Source organism: Panthera onca, chromosome C2 (assembly GCF_046562875.1).
Source record: "Panthera onca isolate mPanOnc1 chromosome C2, mPanOnc1 haplotype 2, whole genome shotgun sequence".
In the NCBI taxonomy this organism is placed as follows: domain Eukaryota; kingdom Metazoa; phylum Chordata; class Mammalia; order Carnivora; family Felidae; genus Panthera; species Panthera onca.
In genome coordinates this window covers 130,324,775-130,346,847 of record NC_138347.1, presented here as the reverse complement: position 1 = coordinate 130,346,847, position 22,073 = coordinate 130,324,775, and the positions used below count along the sequence as shown (strand labels likewise).

The following is a 22,073-nucleotide window of genomic DNA, read 5'->3' as shown; positions in this document are numbered from 1 at the left end:
CATGCATGGGAGTGGCAGAGAGGGAGAGAGAGAGAGAGCCCCCAAGCAGGGGGCTTGAACCCATGAACCGTGAGATCATGACCTGAGCCAAATCAAGAGTCGTACGCTTAACTGATTCAGCCACCCAGGTGACCTGGACAGTTTTTATTTAATTGGAGCTCCCAGCTTTGGTCAGTTGGTCATACACAGTTTGGTCAGCTTGGTCACTCACTAATAGTAAAATACTCTGTTTTAGGACTGTATCCATTCATCTGAAAAGAGTAAGTTGCAAAGACTTTAGATTTTTGCAGTGATATTCCAGGGTTTTTTTGTTCTTTAATAATGTCATTATGAAATAAGCTGCTCTTAAAAATTAGTGACATCCTTACTCTTCAGTCACTGGTAACAGTTTTGGAGATGGGCAGTCTGTAACATTTCGAAGGAACAAATTTTCAGGGTTTTATAAGTTTTGTCAAAGATTACTTTTTATATGAATTCTATACATGTTAACCTTTATTATACGTGTTTGAGGAGTCTTGGTTATTCTCTTGAAATTGGACCAAATTTTAATTATTTTCCTTTTGAAATATGGTAAGCAGTGGATTTATTGCATTAGTAAAACAAATACTCCTTAGTCAAACTTTAAACCTCATGTTGAGGAATACTTTTAACATATAGACTAGCAGAAGCATGTTACTACTGTTTTGCTTGAAATTCTGCCCTAAGTGATGGTAATATGTTACTTGTTTCAGGATCATGGGACTGGTGCCCTAGTTATTAGTTCACTCTTGGACTTCCTTACTTTTGCCCTCTGTGCTCCATATAGTGAGACAACAGAAGGACAGCAGTTTGATATGCTCTTAGAGATGGTAGCATCCAATGGAAGAACCCTCTTCAAACTCTTTCAGGTGAGAGAGTTTGTTATCTTCTTTATCAGCTAACAGCTACTCTAAGAGAGACCCACTTAGAGTTTGGTTTTAAAATAATGGATGTGTGCTTCTGTAATAATGTTGATAAGCGAACACAGCCTAGTATGTTATCCTATTAAGGATATTTAAATTCTACAGATTTCTTGGTGTTTCATGTAGAGCTCTATCAATGGCTTTTGACCACTGTTTTGACCCTGTTGCCCATCTTTTCCATCTCAGGAGTGAGAAATGCATTTTTTTCTATGATAGGCCCAGAGTACCCTTTTCTTTATAAATTACCAAATAATAGGATGAGTTTTAGTAGAGCTGTTCATAAAGAGCTGAAAACATTGTTATTTCATATATTACAGTATTACGTATATGTGATGTGTTTCTATATACTTATATTTTTATTTCATATTAATTTGTATAATGTCAGTATCATTACATTTGATATTTATTCAAATAAGTATAATTATTCAAATAAGTACCAGCTGTTTCCTGCTGATGCTTTGATTTTCTTTAAAGCTATGTTGTAAGGATACCTAAAATTTTTAACCAAACTGTGATCTGACTTTCAGATGTATCCTTTACTAATTTTATGACTTATACCTTGAATAAAATTGTATATCCTCCTTAAAAGCAACAGCTAGCCATGTTGGAATGAAATTCTTTCATTCTGTGATTCTTTTTTCTCCCCATGTTAAAGCATCCTTCCATGGCAATTATCAAGGGAGCTGGATTGGTTATGAAGGCAATAATAGAGGTGAGAACAGCTTGGAAATTTGAAACTTACTTGAATGTTGATTGGCTGTTTTCATTGAAGCTGACAAAATTACCTTTCAGCCTGTTATGGGAAACATGCACTTTTTCTGGGTAAGAAAAGTAATTTTAAATCTTTATTCAGAAGTTAGTTTTAAACTACAGAAACAATCCTCAATATTAAACTAAGAGTTTGAAAGTTCTGAGGTAAGTGGGTTTAGGGCAAATAAATCTTTCTTGTTCCTATATTATTTGTGTTGTGTTTGTTTAAGAGAATTAAAAGTTAGCATTCTCCCTCTCTTGCTCTTTTTTTGGGGGGCATGGGAGATGATGGTATTGATGCTACTGAAATCTTTAGGTACTGAGGTTACATGGAAATCTGTTAATGGAGTTAGTTCATAGCAAAGTGGTGTTAAATAAGAATGGTAACAAAAATAAGTTCCTCAGGCTAAAGTGCATTTGTAAGTGAGCTCTAGAGGTTAGTTTATGTTATTGGACAGACACAAGATATTGTTTCCCCAAGATAATTTCTTTAGCTTTCTGTGTTTTTTAGTAAACAAAATCATGGCTATGAATATCAACTTGCATACTGATGTTTACAATAACATCAGTTTAAGTGGCTTTGAATTCTTACTTTTTTGTCGTCATAGTAGTGGTTTGGATAAAATGTAAGAGTGCCCCTTTTATCAAAAACTCTCAGTGATTGTAACTCATAAATATAACATGTTGCTAAATAAAATGCACATAACTAGTATACCTCTAAGTAGATGTTAAAAAATTCTATATAGGTGTTATACATCAAAGGTTGTTTTCATTTTTAGTGGGTATATAAAGGCTGATTTTCTTCCTCTAGTTAATGGGTTGTTTCCAAAGTAAGTATCTCTCACAGAGCTGACAATAGCCAAGGACGGTTAAGACCACGAGACCAAACAAAAGTGTGTTCCTGACCCCCATCCACCAATATGTTGCCATTCATTCAGAAATACTTATTGAGGGCCATGTATAACCAAAATGTGGACTTAGGGCTTCAATATAAGCTACACATGTCCGTTTCATAGCCAGTGACTGGAGCTGGAGGTATCTATGTAAGGAACACCTTCTTTATTTACACTGAAATCCTGGCAAGTATCTTAAATTATTTTTTCTGATTGTAAAGCAATATATGATTTTTGAAGAAACATTGGAGTTTATAGAAAAAATTCAAGGAACAAATAAATCGTTTGTATTTTTATCATCCTGAGGTAACTACTCTTAGCATTTTGGTAAGTTTTCTCTCAGACTGTAGTATTCAGAATTATATGTGTACATATACAAACCATGCACTGTATATATTTGTATTGATAGTGCTGTCAGAATGATACATGTACATATATATTCACACTATGTGAATATTTGTATACATACTGCATACTCAGTTGTACTATATACTTGTACTTTTTTTCACTAACATTGTGAGCATTCATGCTTTTCAACAGATTGTCTTAAATATCACACTGCTTACTTAATTCATAGTTCTGTGATTACCTTTGATCAATAGTCCTGTCCTGTCATACTCTGTTGCCAAAATGAGCCCATATAAGCAGAGTAAAATCTAAGAATAAAAAGAACTACCCCAATTATCAATCATTCTTTAAAAAAAAAAATAACTGTGTTCACCATGAAAATGTATGTATTGTTAATAATAAAAGCAAGCCTGGTTTGTAGATGCCTTTGGTAGGAATTGCTGATTTCCCTGAGTTGCATTTCCCTTTCATGGGCTGATAAATACTCAGAGAATGAACCTAACTTTAATGTTAAATTAAGCAAAGCATAATTTATTGGATAAATGTGCTTGTAAACATTTAAAACCTCACACCACAGTCAAATAATATTTTTTAAATTACTTGTATCACCTGTGTTGTTTTTGGGTAAAGTTGCATTTAAAATTTTTATTACGTTGTATACTGTATAATTTTACTTAGAGATGTAAAATTAGTTTTATAAAATTAGGATAGCTTGTTCTAGATTGCTGCTTTAGGGATCATCTTACCCTTTTTCCAAAGGAAGGTGACAAAGAAATTGCTACAAAAATGCAGGAGCTTGCCCTAAGTGAAGGTGCCTTACCTCGACACTTGCATACTGCGATGTTTACAATAAGCTCAGATCAGAGGATGCTTACAAATAGGTAGGTTAAATTTAATTTGCTGTAAATTAACTTGCTGCTTAGAAAATGGATTCAGATATTACATAAAACAGACTGAATAAGTATTTGGATTACACGAATGATTCATTATCTTTTGATTCACCTAGTTCTCCTTTTCCTTCCCTTATAGAAAGATTGTGCCCAGATGATCATTGTCCCTGCCCCTGGATAACTTGGGAGGGACCCATAGTCAAGGGCCCATAGTCAAGGGAGTAGAATATGAAAAATAGTGCCTAGAAGCTTATGGAACTAGAACCACATATCCAGGCCTTTTCTCTTTGTATTTCCTTCTGGCCATGATGTCAATTTGTAAATATCTTTGGTTAGGTACTCTACTTTAAGAAGAAAGAAAACGGGCGCCTGGGTGGCGCAGTCGGTTAAGCGTCCGACTTCAGCCAGGTCACGATCTCACGGTCCGTGAGTTCGAGCCCCGCGTCAGGCTCTGGGCTGATGGCTCAGAGCCTGAAGCCTGTTTCCGATTCTGTGTCTCCCTCTCTCTCTGTCCCTCCCCCATTCATGCTCTGTCTCTCTCTGTCCCAAAAAATAAAATAAACGTTGAAAAAAAAAAAAAAAAGAATAAAGAAAACAGTGGGGCTCCTGGGTGGCTCCTTCAGTTAGGCATCTGACTTCAGCTCAGGTCATGATCTCACAGTTCTCCTTTGTATTCTGTGTCTCCCTCTCTCTCTGCCCCTCCCCTGGCTCACAGTCTGTCTGTTTCTCTCTCTCTCTCTCTCTGTCAAAAATAAACATTAAAAAATGTTTTTTAAAGAATAAAACATTATCTAATCAGCCTAATGTAGGCCTATTCTAAATCTATTGGAGTTAAACAGTTTCCACTTTGGCAAATTCTTTTTTTATAATAATCATTTAAATATAAGGAAGCATATAAACCTATTCATTTATTCCAGGCCATGTGAATTCCATCCCTTTTAATCTTTCTTTATGATTCCTGATGTGTGACTCTTCAGATAACCTTAGCATACTATATTATGACTCATGATTCATTAGTTTAAAAAAAGATGTTTTTGATTATGTTCTTTTTGACTTTTTAAATGATAGCATAAATTTTCACTTAGGTTTACTTTATGATACCATAAATTTGCCTTTTTTGTCACCTATATTCAGTTATTGGATGCTTTGGTATGCTCCCTTGCCAGTAGTTTTCTGCTGTTAGTATTATAAGAAGCTGTCTGCATCCCTCAACTTATAAATGTTAGCCCCAAAAGTAGTCTTTTAGGGCTGAGAGGACAAAAAGATCTAAAAGAAAGATTATTTCCTTGGCATATTGCCTTTTTAGCGATGCTAGATACCATCTTTCATTAAAATAGACACTATTTGATGTCTTATTCTATTAAACCCCTGTGTTAGATGTTTGCTTCTTGTGTTCCTCTTATTAATCAATTACATTCCCTACTGTGATCAGTTACACTAATGAAAAGCTATCAATTTATAATATAGATACCACTTGTTATTTGCATTGCTTTATTTTTTATTATATCTTTGCTATTATAAAATGTTATCCTGTTTATCCCTGATTAAAGCCTTGTTTAAGGAATCACTGATAATGATACCTACCTGATGCAAGTGAAGGAAAAAATAAGTGTAATTACTTCATTAGTAATTTCCAAATAGGCGCAGAAATGAACAGGTTTTTTTTTTTTTTTAAGTTTATTTCTTTTTGAGAGAGCATGAACAGGGAAGGGGCGAGAGAAAGGGGGAGAGAGAGAGAGAGAGAGAGAGAGAGAGAGAGAGAGAATCCCAAGCAGGCTCCACACTGTCAGCACAGAGCCTGACATGACTCGATCCCATGATCACAAGATCATGCGTAACCTGAGCTGAAACAAAATGTCAGACACTTAACTGAGCCCACAGGTGCCCCAGAAATGAACGTTTTAGTGGTGTTCATTTCTTTTGGTAACGTAACAAAGTGCAGTTTGGGTTTTTAAGCTTTTTTCTTCTGGGAATGTAACCTATTATAAATACATATGTCTGTAGGTTTGGTTATTTCACTCACAGGTTTCATGCCTATTCTTGAAGCACATGGCAATTTGAATCCCTGCGGAAGCACAGAAGGGTCAACCATGAAATATATTTTCTGCTTATGAGGAGCTTTTTAGCCTCATTAGGAGACAGATGTTATCATGAGTGTTAAGATTAATAAATGATTAAGTCATAAGTCAACATGGATCTTAGATTTCCACTTTGAACCAAAATATGTTTTTACCTCGAAGGTGGCATGATTAAGGGTGCCTGGGTGGCTCAGTCAGTTAAGTGTCTGACTTTGGCTCAGGTCATTAGCTCACAGCTCCTGAGTTTGAGCCTCACGTCGGGCTCTGTGCTGACGACAGCTCAGAGCCTGGAGCCTGCTTGGATTCTGTGTCTGTCCCTCTCTGCCCCTCCCCCACTTGTGCTCTGTGTCTCTCTCAAAAATAAACGTAAAAAAATTAAAGTGGCAAGAGTAGAATAATTTGCTCTGCTTTGAGTCTTTGTCTAGGCTCCAAAACTGAAAATATTTTCTATCCCTGACCTTGCTAAAAAGGTTATATTAGAACATAGTTACTGACTTTTGCTCATGTTGAGATTTCCAAGGAATGCCAGAATGCTACATGATCACTGTTTTGGGACTTACTATGCAAACTAATTGTATCATCCAGTCTAATTGCTTTATTTATTGTCCCTGTCTTTAAATGAGGTAAGAACCTACTTCATGTTCAGGTCCATTGAAAATCAGGGAGTTGATCAGGGAAGCATTTTGATTGGAGAAAATTCTAAAACGTTAGCAACATTTTGAATTACTATCTGATTCACCTCTCCACATTGAAGTACTAACTTTAAATATTAACATCAGAATGATTTTTTTTTCCTGTAGCCATATTGCTTATATGATATTTTGTTCTTAAAAATTCCTTTCTATTCTAGCTGAGATAAAGCAGCAAACCTTTCTCAACGTCTGCTTTTTTCAGACAGCTAAGTAGACATTTAGTGGGACTCTGGACAGCTGATAACGTAACTGCGACAAACCTGTTGAAACGCATTTTGGTAAGTCTGTTGAATGACCAAGAAGATTTATGCATTCTTGTCCAATAAAATTTAATTGAGTAAGTTTATTTATACTGTTAAAGAATTTTTTTAGTTTGTTTTTTATTTAAAAGATGTTTATTGTAGAAGTTGTCACATAATAAATGCTAACCTCAATAGCTTAAATCATAGTATTTATTTGAGTTTGGAAGCTAAATTTTCTTTTGTGTGGTTGTTTTGCAAATGGATTTTATGTTTTGTTTTTGTTTACTTTTAGCCGCCAGGCTTGCTGGCATACTTGGACAGCTCAGATCCAGTTCCTGAGAAGGATGCTGATCGCATGCATGTTAGAGATAATGTGAAAATAGCAATGGTAAATATGATTGTCCTAAGTGTCTTTTCAGGTTGAAAAGAACACTCTTCTCTGAAACACAATAAAATTTTTAGAGATAAACTAAGAATTCACGGAATTGAATAATAGTACTCTTTTTGTATCATTAACCACTTTATTAAGGTAAAATTTACATCCCATAATATTCTCTTGTTATAAGTATACAATTCAGTAATTTTTTTTTATATTTATAGAGTTGTAAAACTGTCACCGCAGTCTAATATTATGAATAGTAGTAATCTTGTATGTTTTGTTTCCCTTCACTCAGCTTATTGCCACATTCAGGAATGGATTTTTTTTTAAAGTTTCAAATGTATAATGTGATATTTTGCACGTAATATGTGATTGATAAATGTTGTTGGTGAAAGGGGCCAACAGTGAAAAAATTAACTTAGGTAGGACTTTTTTCTTACAAAAGCTATCTTTATTATTAAGGTTGGGCTATCTCTGAGAAAATTTACTTAAACATCTTGCAAGATACACTGTTGTAATAATGTCTTGTATGTGTTCTTTTCCTTTCCTCATCCCATTTTTCTATTTGCACCCATCTCCCATTCACATCCCACCACCCCTCACATAGGAATCATCTTGAAACTTAAGCAGAAAAGTTAAGATTTCTTGGACAAAAGTGTAATTTATTGTAGAAATTTTCACTTTGTTTCTTCACTGAGCCCCCAACATCCAGTATGTATTTTATCATGTAAAACAAATAGTGTGACTCAGCTTTACTTAGATTTTAAAAATAAATTTACAAACAGGACTGTAATGGATTTTAACATTGTTTTACAGGATCAGTATGGAAAATTTAATAAAGTTCCAGAATGGCAAAGACTAGCTGGGAAAGCTGCTAAGGAAGTTGAAAAATTTGCCAAAGAAAAAGTAGATCTTGTGTTGATGCACTGGAGGGATAGAATGGGCATTGCACAAAAAGAGGTAAAAATAAAATCTGCGTCCAAACTTCTAGCACTTCTGTATGTCCCAGGCTTACGTTCGTTGTTCCTGTTCACAGAGATGGTAGTCCAGTATTTCTGATTGCACATACGAAGAAATGTCACCTAATTGATTCATATTTTTATATAAGTTTTTCTTAATTCATAGTTTTAAGAATCTGTGATTAGGTTTTTACTTAGGTATTTTATATTAAATTGAATGTAAAATTTCACTCTTAAGTTTTCTTCCATGTTTTCAGTTCCTATACTTCTTTATCCATATGTTATCTCTTTTTCTTCCTTCTCTGAATTTTACTTTTATTTTAACTTTATTTTTTGAGGGAAAGCACGTGCGTGCAATTGTGTGAGGGACAGAGAGAGAGAGTCCCAGGAGGGGCAGAGAAAGAAGGAGAGAAGTAGGGCTCATTTGTACCCAAAGTGGGGCTTGAGCTCACAAACTGTGAGATCATGACCTGAGCCAAAGTCAGATGCTTAACAACTGAGTGACCCAGGCACCCCTCTGAATTTTATTTTATAGCTATAAAAGTAAAGGTGCTCTTCTTGTTTAGCATTTTTATTCAGAGCTAGCCAGACCAGTGTTTTGGTAATAAGTTTCACGAATATATATATATATAATATGTATATTATATATATATATATTCACGTATAAATATATATATTTACTTATTAAAAAACATTTTTTTAATGTTTGTTTATTTTTGAGAGAGACTGATTTGAGAGAGACTGAGAGAGAGGGAGACACAGAATCCGAAGCAGGCTCCAGGCTCCAAACTGACAGCACAGAGCCTGATGCAGAGCTCAAACCCACAAGCTGTGAGATCATGACCTGAGCCAAAGTCAGTTGCTCAACCGACTGAGCCACACAGGCACCCCATAAGTTTCATATTTTTAAATTAAACTTACTGTATGTACTTAAATTTCAATATTAGCTCCTCAAATCAGGTCAGGTCTGATTCCTCAGCATGTAGTATATATAATCAGTAGAACCTAATTTCAGTAATACACTCTTCTCTCTAGGATGTAATGTGCAGTGGTTAAGTCAACTATAAAAGTTGACTTGGTCTTACAGTTTTTGTTAACCACACTGAGATTCTTTGCTTTTAAGCATCTTTTCGCTTATGGTAGCTATTTCTTTATACAGAGAAAGTAATATAAATATCTTGTTAAACAGGTTTCTTATGAATTTCCAGAACTTCCAAACATAAGGCATCAGGTGTAGCAGAACATAACAGTCTTGTGTGTCTATGTGAAAATGAGACCAAAATTCAGTTCTTTAGAGCTTGAGCATAAATGCGTTCGTGCTGATTTGTGTGAGTGGCATATGCAATATAAAGAATCACTAGATAGGCTTTCTGAATGGCTACGATAGTGAAAATACTGAAGGTTGAACTGTTTAACCTACATCTCAGCCTAGTTTTATTTTGTTTTAAGTTTATTCATTTATTTTGGGCATGGGGGGAGAGACTGTGGAAAGGAGAGAGAGAGAGAGAGAGAGAGAGAATATGAATATCCTAAGCAGGCTCCACACTGTCAGTGCAGAGCCCCCTGTGGGGCTCAAACTCACAAACTGTGAGTGAAATCATGTGAAATCATGACCTGAGCTAAAATCAAGAATCAAATACTTAACTGACTGAGCCACCCAAGCACCCTTAGTTTTATCATTTATTAACCCCAAACATAAGTTACAGGTTTTCAGAACATTACTTTCCTCTTTCATAAAATCAGAATAAGAGTATCTCCCTTCTCTGTTCTGTAGTGTTGCTTTGCTTTTTTATTTATAACAAAGTAACAATAGAAACACTGTATACATATCTGGTCATGATAATATTGCTGTTACATTTGGAAAGTCAAAAATATATAAATAGGGATATAAATGATTTTCAGTTAATAAAAAATTAGGAGCTGACTTCACGTAGTTAAGCCCATTTCTAAAATAATAGTTATTCAAGCTGTTGGATATAATTATCTAACTGAAAATAAGTTATTGGAATCAGCTTTCATACGTAACATTTATCCAGCATAAGTTTTAGCACAAAGTTACTTTATTTTAGTTCTAAATGTGGATAGCATTTGTTATTTAAAAAAAATTTTTTTAACATTTATTTATTATTGAGAGACAGAGCATGAGAATGAGCATGGGAGGGTCCGAGAGAGGAGGAGACACAGAATCTGAAGCAGGCTCCAGACTCAGAGCTGTATGCACAGAGCCCACGCAGGGCTCGAACTCACGAGATCATGACCTGAGCTGAGGTCAGATGCTTAACCGACTGAGCCACCCAGGTGCCCTGAAGCATTTGTTATTTAAAGAGAACAATTCAGAGGGAAAAGAATATATTTTTTAACATAAATAATGTTTTATTGGTCTATTGGTTTCATTTACGAGTGTTATCTGAAATGTTGAGCAAAAAATGATGCCCAGTATATATGCTGGTCAAGAAACTGTTTTGGTAGCAAATGGATTATTTTTGCCATGGTACTATTTTTAACATTAATTTCTTTAGAAAACAGTGAATAATCTTTGTGACTATTTTCTTTGTAGAAATATTAACACCCATATATGGAATGATCATGTGCTTTAGCTAGTCTGAAAACTAACCATTGTCAAGATTAACTGGCTAGCCTTGAAATGAACGGCATTTCTTATATAATCAGAACGTTTAGTAAGTCAATTTCATTTGTAGCTAATGTTCTGTGTCCAATTAATAATCTTTGGCTAATGTATAAAATTACTTTTATTTAATAATTTTTTTTTTTTTTTTTTTTTTTTTTTTTTTTTTTTTTTTTTTTTAGTTGAGGAATTTGTTTAGCTAGTTAAGGGTTTTAGCCTAAGTTTCTGAGTCCATGAGCTCTGTTTATGGAGAGCTGGTTGTATTTTTTATGTATAGCATTTACGTTTTCACTACTCTGGACCCCCAGCTTTTTGTCCTGAGAGCAGGGGAAATTGAAGAAAGTGCTCCTTAATTACAAGTTTTAGAGAAAGGTTTATCAATAAACTAAATTTTTGAATTATTTATTGCTTTATTCAAGTCACTTTACATGAGTTTTCATGAGAGTGCACAGAATTACAACTTTGTAGGAGACATTTCCTTATGTAACCAATAGATTTTATTTTTCAAACAGCATTTACTTTTTAAAATTCATTACTCATTTAGCCTTTATTCTTTTTATGTCATCTGGCCTGTTTTCTTGCTTTATTTTAGGTAATTTGCCACTTCTTTAATGAAGTTACACTTTCATGTTTTAATTTATAATACTTTCTACTTTTTGGTTCTGTCACATTAAGGACTAGAATTTTAACATCTGCCGTATCTACAGGTTTTACTTGGAGCAGAGATACCTAACTGCCAGCCCATATATAGACTTCAAGAAATCCTTGAAATCTTACCCTCCAGTTATAAACCTTATGTATGTCTTTCTCTGGAATAGGAGGCCATTGCTTTCTTTGAATTCTCAAATGGGTTTATGACTGCCTAAAATCTGAGTCACAGACTTAGAGAAGCAGGTGTCTTAAGGTGAAGGTAATTTGTATTGGTGACAACCTCATGGAATTTGTGTGATAGATACAGCTTAACTCACGCTCACTCTGTTATTTTTATTTTCTTTAAAACTTTTATTTTTTCCTTTTTACAATTAAATTCAGGACAGAAACAATATGGTGAGTTTAAGTCCCTGCTACATGTGTGAAATGCATTAAACTGCCTGGCATGTGGAGTTGTCTTTGAGATTCTTTGTCTAATAAATTAAATTCAAGTCTCACCTCACGTGTCTGAATGTAGATTCTTATTTCTTGTCTGTTAGCTATTTCAATTTATACTTGCGCATTATGGCTTTGGTGGCAGTTTAATAACCTATAATCTTTTGCATTTATTATTTTCCCATGACTTGTGTATTAACTGCATGTAAATGTTTAAAACAAGTCACTGTTTTTGACTCATAAATTTTATCAGTCATCACTGTAAACTGTAACAATTTGGTGTTGGAACAACTTTAGGCTACAATGGAAAATATTTCAACAACACTGTGGAAATACCTGCTAGCACAGTAGTATTTTGTGAAATAATCTAATATTTTATATTCATATTTTATAGATTTTGCTTCATTAACTTGTTTCTGCCAAAATTTGATGTAGGAAATGTCTCTCATCACTTAAAAAGTGATGATTTTCTGACTGAGCCTATTTGGTAGTCCCAGATTGAGCACTATGAAGTTTTTTGTTTTTGTTTTTGTTTTTCCAGAATATAAATCAAAAGCCAGTTGTTCTTCGGAAGAGAAGACAAAGAATAAAAATAGAAGCAAATTGGGATCTCTTCTATTACAGGTAAACTTAAAGCCTCTCTTCCAACAGATAGAATTTGGCATTGCCATTAGAGGAATCATCATAGGTTTTTCTTGCATGAAACTAGTACTTATGCGATGAGTACTTTTACAGCATGAAGTTAAAAAACTGTAACTGTTAAGATCGGTATGATTAGTGATGCTTCCATAAAATTAATGTCTTTTATAGAGTGTTGGTTGTCTGAGGAGCTAAAGTCACTTTTAAAATTTTATTAAGGCTTTGAGATAATCAGTTTAAGCATTACAACCTTTAAGCCTTGTAAGAAATGGGGTCTTAAAAGAGGTAGATGGATGAAAACATAAGGAGACTTGAGGTAAATGGGTATCCAGCTTAGCTGGCCTTTTTATACTTGTCCAGCCTTTCTGATCTATTGACCCCTTCTCTCCATCTACTGCTCCTGCCTCCTGTTCCTCCACCCCAAACACACACAGATATATACACACTGAAAGACTTAGAAACATTTTGGGGATTTGCTAAACTTTTGGGGATAACTTACTGTACTTACTCTGGAAGCTGACATTGATTATACCTTGGCTAATAAAGGAAAATACTGCTTTGCTTTGGAAACTTCCCAAATATACTTTTATATATAATATACTTCCCAAAATATACTTTTAAAGCATATAGTATAGTATATAGTATGGCCTTAAGAGTATTGGTTTCTTCCTCAGGAATTCTTTTATGTTGTCTTCCCTAGAACTGTCTTGGAATTCTGACATTAGACTTTCTAGAAGGGTTGCAGAATGAAAGTGAAAAGGATATGATGCCCCTCTACCTCCAGTTCAGACCTGGGTCCAAGTTTATCACAAGTTAAATTATTCCAGGAACAAAAGGAAGATATTTTGTAAATACCAATCTGAGTTTGGCAGTTTAGACATATTCTTCCTTAGGTAGTTTGTAACGTTCTCATCTAGAATGTTGCTCATCCTACACACTTCACACTCCATAGTTCAGAAATTATTATCTCCAATGTGAAATTTGATTTTTGATTATAATTATTTTCTGACTGGAATTTATACCAGTAATAAATACTGAAATTGAAATAACAGTTCCTTGGTTTGAAATCTACACAGATTTGTTTTACAGTTCAGGTTCATTTTTTTCCGCTAGCATTTTATTATGAAAGCTTGAAAATACACAAAAAAGGTCAAAGAATATTACGGTGTGTATCTGATACCTGTCACCAAGACTCTATATTGTACTGTACTTTACAGAGATTTTATTTTCTTTATTATACTTCTTGGAGTTTATTAATTCCACTGTTTTTTTTACTATAAAATGTAATAAGGGGTATTTATAGATTTTTAAAAAGTTTATCGTTTACTACTATTTTCTGATTATATACATAGGTTTGGTCAGGATCATGCCAAGTCAAACCTAATTTGGAATTTCAAAACACGAGAAGAACTGAGAGATAGTCTTGAATCTGAAATGAGAGCATTTAATATTGATAGAGAGCTTGGTAGTGCTAATGTGATCTCTTGGAACCACCATGAATTTGAGGTAAAGTTTAGCTTTGTAATATTAATTTTTTTTTAAAGCACATGTTATTTTTGGAGGTTTTTTTTTTTTTTTTAAGATTTGTGGTTATATAACATTTTTACCTTTCCTTCTTAATTTTGTGGGGAAAATATGTTAAAGAAATGTTAAAATGTTAAAAGAAAATTTTAACATTTGCCTGAGACAAAAACTTAAAATTACTTATGTTAAGTAACTCAGCTTTGTGCCTGAAAACCATGTAGAGGGTTAATGAATTGGATCCTGTACTTTCCAGATCTGTTCTTTGCTTGTTTTTTTTCTCCTTAGATTTTTTTTTTTCTCCATTAAAACATAGCCTGTTCTCCCTTTTTCCTTCTATTTGTACCTTGTTTAATTTTTTTGTGGTAGTTTTGTGAATGTGGCCATATTTTCCTTTTCTATTAAAATATTGATGTGAAGAACAACAAAACAAGATCAAGAAACATGTTGGTAAAAAAAAAAAAAAATGGTGGTGGTAGATAATCTTATTTGTGTGTATAATGTAAACTCTCATAACAGCTGTAAATATGAACCTACTCATGACCCCACAGGCTTTGATCTTGAATTCAACTGCATTTCCAAAATAAAACAATTTGTGCTCATTCTCTCCTCCTTGAAAAACTTCCTTTACTTGGTTTTGGGACCCTGTGTTCTCCTGGATTTTCTCCTCCTTCACGGTGCATTCCTCCTTCTTTGTTCATTTGTCTTATTTCCCCAACTGCTAAATTGTCCCAGTGGACCAGTGCTTGGACCCCTTACTTATATTCATTGTCTCAGTGATCTTCACCATTCTCATGGCTTCCAGTATTTTTTATTTGCTGGTGGCTTCCATATTTTTAGCTCAGGTTTTCTTTTTCTTGACCTCATACTTTTATCTTTAGAAACAATTTTTTAATATTTATTCTTGAGAGAGAGAGAGAGGGAGAGAGAGACCACAAGCCAGGGAGGAGCAGAGAGAGAGAGGGACACAGAATCAGAAGCAGGCTCCAGGCTCTGAACTGTCACACAGAGCCGGACGCGGAGCTCGAACCCACAAGCCGTGAGATCATGACCTGAGTCTAAGTTGGATGCTTTACTGACTGAGCCACCCAGATGCCCCAACCTCATACTTTTATCTTCTAATTGGATATCTAGTAAGCTTCTAGAGTATAGCTCTTAAACTGTGCTCTTATTCTTTCCCTAAACCTACTTTTCTTGTAGTCTTTTTGATCTTAGATAATGGCTCCTCCTTATTTTCTAGTCAAAACCCTTGAAGTCATCTTTTCTCTTACACCCCAAACCTAATTTATCAGCAAATCCTATTCAGTGCATCCTCCAAATTGATCCAGAACCCAACCATTTTCTCTCTATGGGGTTATATCAGTATATCTGCTTCCACTCTTGCCTCCCTGTAATGTTATCAACATAGCAGCATTATGATCTTGTTAAAATGTAAGTAGATCATGTCTCTCCTGTGCTCACCAGAGCCCTCTGGTGCTTCTGTCACTGTCACTTCCCATCTTACTTTGTCAAAGCCTGGGTCCTTGAAATGACTTACAGGATCTGTGCACCCCCTGACCCGCAGCATTGTTTCTTTGTTCTCATGTTCTACTACTGAGCCTTTCACTTTTGCTCCAGCAACACTGACTTCCCTGGAAACACCAAATTCACGTTCTTGATTCAAGGTCTTTCTGCTTGGTATTCCTGCTTAACTAAAATATTATTTTTCCTGGATAGCCTCACAACTTGTTTTCTCCTTCAGGTCTTTTCCTGCATATCATCATCTGAATAGACCCTTCCTGGCGAGTCTGCGAGTCTGTTTAAACATGCAGCCCTCTTTGTACATGGATATCCCTCCCCCCCCCCCCCCCCCCCCCCCCGCATAAGCACACACACTGTCCTTTTTCCCTGCCTTATTTCACCATAGCACTGTCACCCAACTGTTAATTATACTTTACTTTTTAAAATATTTATTTATTTTGAGAGCATATATACATGTGCACGATGAGAGGGGCACAGAGAGAAGAGAGCGAATTCCAGGCAGGCTCTGGCACTGTTAGCAAGCCTGACAGGGGGCTTGATCTCACAAACCATGAGATCATGACCTGAGCCGAAACCAAGAGTCAGACACTTAACCGACTGAGCTACCCAGGTGCCCCCATATTTTACTTTTTTATCTGCTGCTCCTATAAGGACAGTAATTTTTATGTTTGTTTATTGCTGTATCCCTGATGACTAGAACAGTGCATGGCACACACAGTATTATATGCTTAATAGATAGAAGTTGAATGAATTGAATGCTCAGAATTTATAGAAAGTGAAATGTGTGTGTGTGCATGCATGATTTTATATAACTTATATTTTTAGAAATCAGTTATTTTAGGCTTTGCAAAAAGAATTTAATAATAATCTGGTCAAGGAATTCCTTTTTGTAATAGTCTGAATACAAGGGTTATGGTGCCGCCTTAGCTCCTGATCATGGGCTCCTCCTTCATGTATCACCTCTTTTGTAATCTGGGGTAATTTGACATACAGAGAATGAGTAAATAAAAATATACAATAGGGTCGTCTGGGTGGCTCAGTCACTTGATTGTCTGGCTCTTGATTTCAGCTCAGGTTATGATTCCAGGGTCCTAGGATCAAGCCCCACTTTGGGCTCTGCACTGAGCATGGACCCTGCTTGGGATTCTCTCTCTCTCTCTCTCTCTCTCTCTCTCTCTCTCTCTCTCTCTCAAACAAAACAAAACAAAACAAAACAAAAATTACACCATAAAATGTAGTTGATATGTTGGGAGATGAGGGAAACCTGAGGTTCCTTGTGTGAATTGCACAAGCCGTGTATGATGCCGGATCATTTACTCTGTAGTTGGTCATGGCAAACTGAGAAGGGAATGAAGCAGATAATCTGTTAACAGTGTTTTGAGTTTTCCTTCCCTTAAACCTCATTAATACCATATAGTCCTGTGGAAGTTTTTATCAGCAAGTTTCATATTCATAAAATTGGTATGTAATTTCTGCTCTTTAACACTTACCTAAAATAGTGGGTCATATTAATCATAATTACCAGATATTTTAAGAAATGATGACTTTTTTTTTTCTGTTAAAGGTGATCTTAACAAGAAAAGAAAAAAGCTCTGAACAGAATTTGAGAAGTGATTCTGTGGAAACTGTCAAAAACTTCCTGTAAACTAAAATAATCTAATTTGCATTTATTAATAAAGGTTAAATATGAGTGCCTCGCAGAGGAAATCAAAATAGGAGACTATTACCTGAGGTTACTATTGGAGGAAGATGAGAATGAAGAAAGTGGATCAATTAAGAGATCGTAAGCTACTCTTCATATCTTGTTGTACTTGTTTTCACTAGTAGTTTCATGGCTAATTCTATTGTGAACTTTTTTTTTTTAATCTAGGTATGAGTTTTTCAATGAGCTCTATCATCGTTTCCTTCTCACCCCAAAAGTAAACATGAAGTGTTTATGTTTACAAGCCCTTGCTATTGTTTATGGCAGATGTCATGAAGAAATAGGACCCTTTACAGATACGAGATATATCATTGGAATGTTAGAGAGGGTAAGGATATCATTTAAGGAAATTGCTATGTGGTAGTGCATTTGGGGTACTTGTTACATTTTTAAAACTAAATGTAAATTCTGTTTGATTACATTGTTACCATAACTTTCTGCATGAGTTTTTGTGTAATTTACTTAATACTCAATTAAATATGTTAGATGAATAGGAAAATGACTAATAAATGGGTTAGTGTTTGTCCATGTCAGTGAAGTATGGATGAGCTGGACAGGTGTGTAAAAGAAATAGTGACTCTTAGATTTGTGTGTATATTTGGTTTTCCACTTTGGAAAAAGTCTTAAATGATGCTAGCATACTAAATTTCAAAGTGTGAAGATAGTAAAACTTTTTAGAACTACAGTGGTAACCAAAAAAAGGGAACCTTGAGTTAGCACATTTTAGAAAGTTTGTCATTTGACACTTGAGCTTGGCTGGGGGAAAGAACATACTGATCCATTCATCTAGTGCAGCCCAAATTTGAGTGTTACCTACTTATTGCAGTATAAACACTTTGTTCTTTCATTTGTGCTTCTCTTTCTCTTACATTTAACCATTTAAATTTCAGTGAACTGCCTTTGCACCATTTTACCAATTTTTATTTAAAAATTTTTAATGTTTATTCATTTTTTGAGAGAGAATGAGAGAGCATAAATTGGGGAGGGGCAGAGAGAGAGGGAGGCGCAGAATCTGAAATAGGCTCCAGGCTCTGAGCTGTCAGCAAAGAGCCTGACGCGGGGCTCGAACTCACGGACCGCGAGATCATGACCTGAGTGGAAGTCAGACATTTGGCCGCCCGCGTGCCCCTATTTCACCAATTTTTAAATGGTTTTTATAATCAATGCTTGTTATAGTTACCTTATGTGTCAGTCATGCTTTGTACATTAAGAAACTGATTCTGGATAAGGTTACAAAATGTACCTAGGAAATAACATAACCAGATGAAAAATCTTTCTTTGCTGTTATACCAGTTTGTACTATTGAATTCCAATTCACTGTTACTCCAGTGAACCTGAGTATTTGTGGCATAGCATTTGTAATTTTAGGTAGATATATTTTTCCTTCTTGTTTTGTGTTCATCATGATGTGATTTATGTGACACATCATTAATCATTCTTTAGAATATTTACTTGAGAAGTATCATTTGGGCCAATTCTTTTTTTTTTTTTTTTTTTTTTTTTAAATTTACATCCAAACTAGTTAGCATATAGTGAAACAATGATTTCAGGAGTAGATTCCTTAGTGCCCTTACCTATTTAGCCCATCCCCTCCCTCCCACAACCCCTCCAGTAACCCTCAGTTTGTTCTCCATATTTATGAGTGTCATATTTTGTACCCCTCCCTGTTTTTATATTATTTTTGTGTCCCCTCCCTTATGTTCATCTGTTTTGTCTAATCTTAAAGTCCACACATGAGTGAAGTCATATGCTTGTCTTTCTCTAATTTCACTTAGCGTAATACCCTTCAGTTCCATCCATGTAGTTGCAAATGGCAAGATTTCATTCTTTTTGATTGCCAAGTAATACTCCATTGTATATATATACCACATCTTCTTTATCCATTTATTCATCGATGGACATTTGGGCTCTTTCCATACTTTGGCCATTGTTGATTGTGCTGCTATAAACATGGGGTGCATGTGTCCCTTCGAAACAGCACACCTGTATCCCGGGGATAAATGCCTAGTAGTGCAATTGCTGGGTCGTAGGGTAGTTCTGTTTTTAGTTTTTTGAGGAACCTCCATACTGTTTTCCAGAGTGGCTGCACCAGTTTGCATTCACATCATTTGGGCCAATTCTTTTATTTATTTCATTTTTATATACATTCTTAAAGCTATATATCTGTTTTTGACTTTTAAAATAAATGCCTTCTGTGCTAGCTTCGGCAGCACATATACTAAAATTGGAACGATACAGAGAAGATTAGCATGCCCCTGCGCAAGGATGACACGCAAATTCGTGAAGTGTTCCATATTTTTTAAAAACTGAGAACAAACTGAGGGTTGATGGGGGGTGGGAGGGAGGGGAGGGTGGGTGATGGGTATTGAGGAGGGCACCTTTTGGGATGAGCACTGGGTGTTGTATGGAAACTAATTTGACAATAAACTTCATATATTGAAAAAATAAAATAAATGCCTTCCTAGGGAAATTGGATAAGTTATATAAAATTGCAGAGAATGCAAGACATTGATGAATTACAGTCTTCTCTCATTTTCTTGATGTTTAAAAGATCTTATTTTGGGGCACCTGTGTTGCTCAGTTAGCCAAAGCATCTTGATCTCAGCTTAGGTTTTGATCTCAGGATCGTGATTTGAAGCCCTGCGTTGGGCTCCATGCTACGTGTAGAACCTACTTTAAAAAAAAAAAAAAAAAAAAGATGACACTATTTCTTATTGACTGTTGTTGATTTTGTCCAGTGGTGATGATATCTTAATTTGTGTTTCTCTCACTTCTGACTAAATTCTCATTTATTTCATTAGTGCACAGACAAACTTGAACGAGATCGGTTGATCCTCTTCCTTAACAAGTTGATCCTTAATAAGGTGCAGTATCTTTGCCTAAATAAGCAATTATTTTCAAATAAATCACATAAGTATATAACAAAAAATAAATTATTACAGTTTGGGTTAATTATCCAGATGTGATTCTTTTCTTAGTTTCTCCTTTTAGATGAAAGGAGTGTGCTCTACCGGAGTGAAAATTTTTTGTCAGATATTCTCTGCACATTCTGTCCTACTCTTACAGATACTAAATAAATTAAGACTAATCAAATTCTGAATGAAGAATAATGAGGGATGAAATCATTATCCGATTATTCTTTAGGGACTCTTTAAGATTGGACTTTTAGTAAAACAAATGTTTGACATAAAATGGAAAGTTTCTAATTTATTCAGTGTTTATTTTGATGATAATTAATTTGAAGACATAAACTGAAGACTCCCATTAGCTCTTCACATTTTCTTTTTAAGACATTTTAATAGGCTCATACTGTTTCCAACAAGAATTTATAGTTGTAAATATAGCATCACTTTGCAATTATATGGTGTTGCGATGAAATCTGAGCAGATCTTTATATTTTAACTTGCTTAGTTTCAGTCTCATCTTTAGAAAATGATGCACATGTTTTAAAATGAAGTGTAATTAAGAAGTCTTAAGGAAATTTAAATTGTACCTTTCTAACTTGTAAGAAATTACCAGTTTTGCCTTAAGTTTACAAAAACAAACTGGAACGTTAAAAGGTTTTTTAATATACCATATTTTATTTCTGATTATAATCTGTTTATTAACAAAAATAACCTAGGAAAATGCAGGATACTTGGAGAACCAGAGAGTTTATCATGGGTGTTATTCCTGCTAGGCTTTATTTTTATTTTAATTTTCTCAGAATATGTTTAAGTAAAAATTCTTATGCGATCTCTTGGCCCTTTTCACATTTATCTAAATTCGTGTTCCTCGAATTCATGTTCCTTGAATACTAAGTAGTATCAGTTGTAGGTCAGTCTTTCCAACGAGATTCTAAATATTTTCTTCTTTGGGAGTCTTTTGATTTAGTAAAAGTACCTATTTGGAAGAAACATTTTCAATTATGTAAAAGTGTCTTTGTCTTCCAGAGAAATGTTAAGGATCTCATGGATTCAAATGGAATTAGGATCCTTGTGGACTTGCTTACCCTTGCACATCTCCACGTAAGCCGAGCTACAGTACCACTGCAAGTATGTATGCTTATCTAGATTTTACAAGTTTAATAGTCTTCGAGTACAATTTAGGATCAAAAGAATCATAAAAATTTGACATGAAAACATGTCAGTATACATGGCCATGAATATAGCCAATAATTAAGATATCCAATAATTACGATAGAACTAATGCCTAAGAGATTAGGTCACACACAAAAAGTTAAAATAACCATAAGAGCAGTCTAAAATGGACAGTGTTGATCCAGTTTTATTTTTCTTGTGTCTCTTGTCTTTTAAAGTAACGGTATTTCTAATGTGGCTTATTTTGAGGCAATGTGATCTTTAAGATTTAAACTGACTATCAGTTATGGAACTAGAACTTATAGTTCTAGCCACTGAGAATATACTTTGTCGTTAGCAATCTGGAGCCCTTATTGAAACCAGCCAGTAAGAGGGTAGAGCTGCAAGTCTTTACTAAAAGGCCTTTTCTGACACCTAACTTGTACAAGAGACCTATACCTAGCTTGGTGATATTTATGGTGGTTTGTTTTTGTTTAATCTGGTTTGAGATATTCTGTCTTAGTTTTTGGCTGAATTGTGTACAAAAGTGCTATTTGATGAATATTTAGAATATGGCATTTTCTATTATCAGGGATAAATGCTAGTAATTGTAATGCATGTATAGCATTACAGTATACCAGGTACTATTCTTGTATACGTGATATACCCACTCTTTGAAAAAATTTTTAATGTTTATTTTTGAGAGAGCACGAGCAGGGGACGGGCAGAGAGAGAGGGAGACACAGAA

The 22,073-nt window shown here is 34.8% G+C and overlaps 1 protein-coding gene and 1 non-coding gene across 3 annotated transcripts in view; both read left to right on the top strand.

The window, feature by feature from the left end:
* DNAJC13 (DnaJ heat shock protein family (Hsp40) member C13) overlaps positions 1–22,073 on the top strand; it is a 132,405-nt gene that overhangs the window by 56,861 nt on the left and 53,471 nt on the right. Inside the window, exons 15-27 of one of the 2 annotated variants that reach the window (XM_060638667.3) lie at positions 732–887; positions 1,597–1,653; positions 3,692–3,813; positions 6,795–6,870; positions 7,127–7,222; positions 8,030–8,173; positions 11,831–11,845; positions 12,426–12,508; positions 13,876–14,029; positions 17,245–17,348; positions 17,436–17,595; positions 20,069–20,131; positions 21,200–21,301. In XM_060638667.3, coding sequence (XP_060494650.1) covers positions 732–887; positions 1,597–1,653; positions 3,692–3,813; positions 6,795–6,870; positions 7,127–7,222; positions 8,030–8,173; positions 11,831–11,845; positions 12,426–12,508; positions 13,876–14,029; positions 17,245–17,348; positions 17,436–17,595; positions 20,069–20,131; positions 21,200–21,301 — 1,332 coding nt within the window. The remainder of the gene's footprint in view (positions 1–731; positions 888–1,596; positions 1,654–3,691; positions 3,814–6,794; positions 6,871–7,126; positions 7,223–8,029; positions 8,174–11,830; positions 11,846–12,425; positions 12,509–13,875; positions 14,030–17,244; positions 17,349–17,435; positions 17,596–20,068; positions 20,132–21,199; positions 21,302–22,073) is intronic. The other variant, XM_078432334.2, reaches the window with a different exon arrangement.
* On the top strand, positions 19,462–19,567 carry LOC132684533 (U6 spliceosomal RNA). Its single transcript, XR_009612718.1, has one exon. It is a non-coding gene; the product is annotated as a U6 spliceosomal RNA (small nuclear RNA).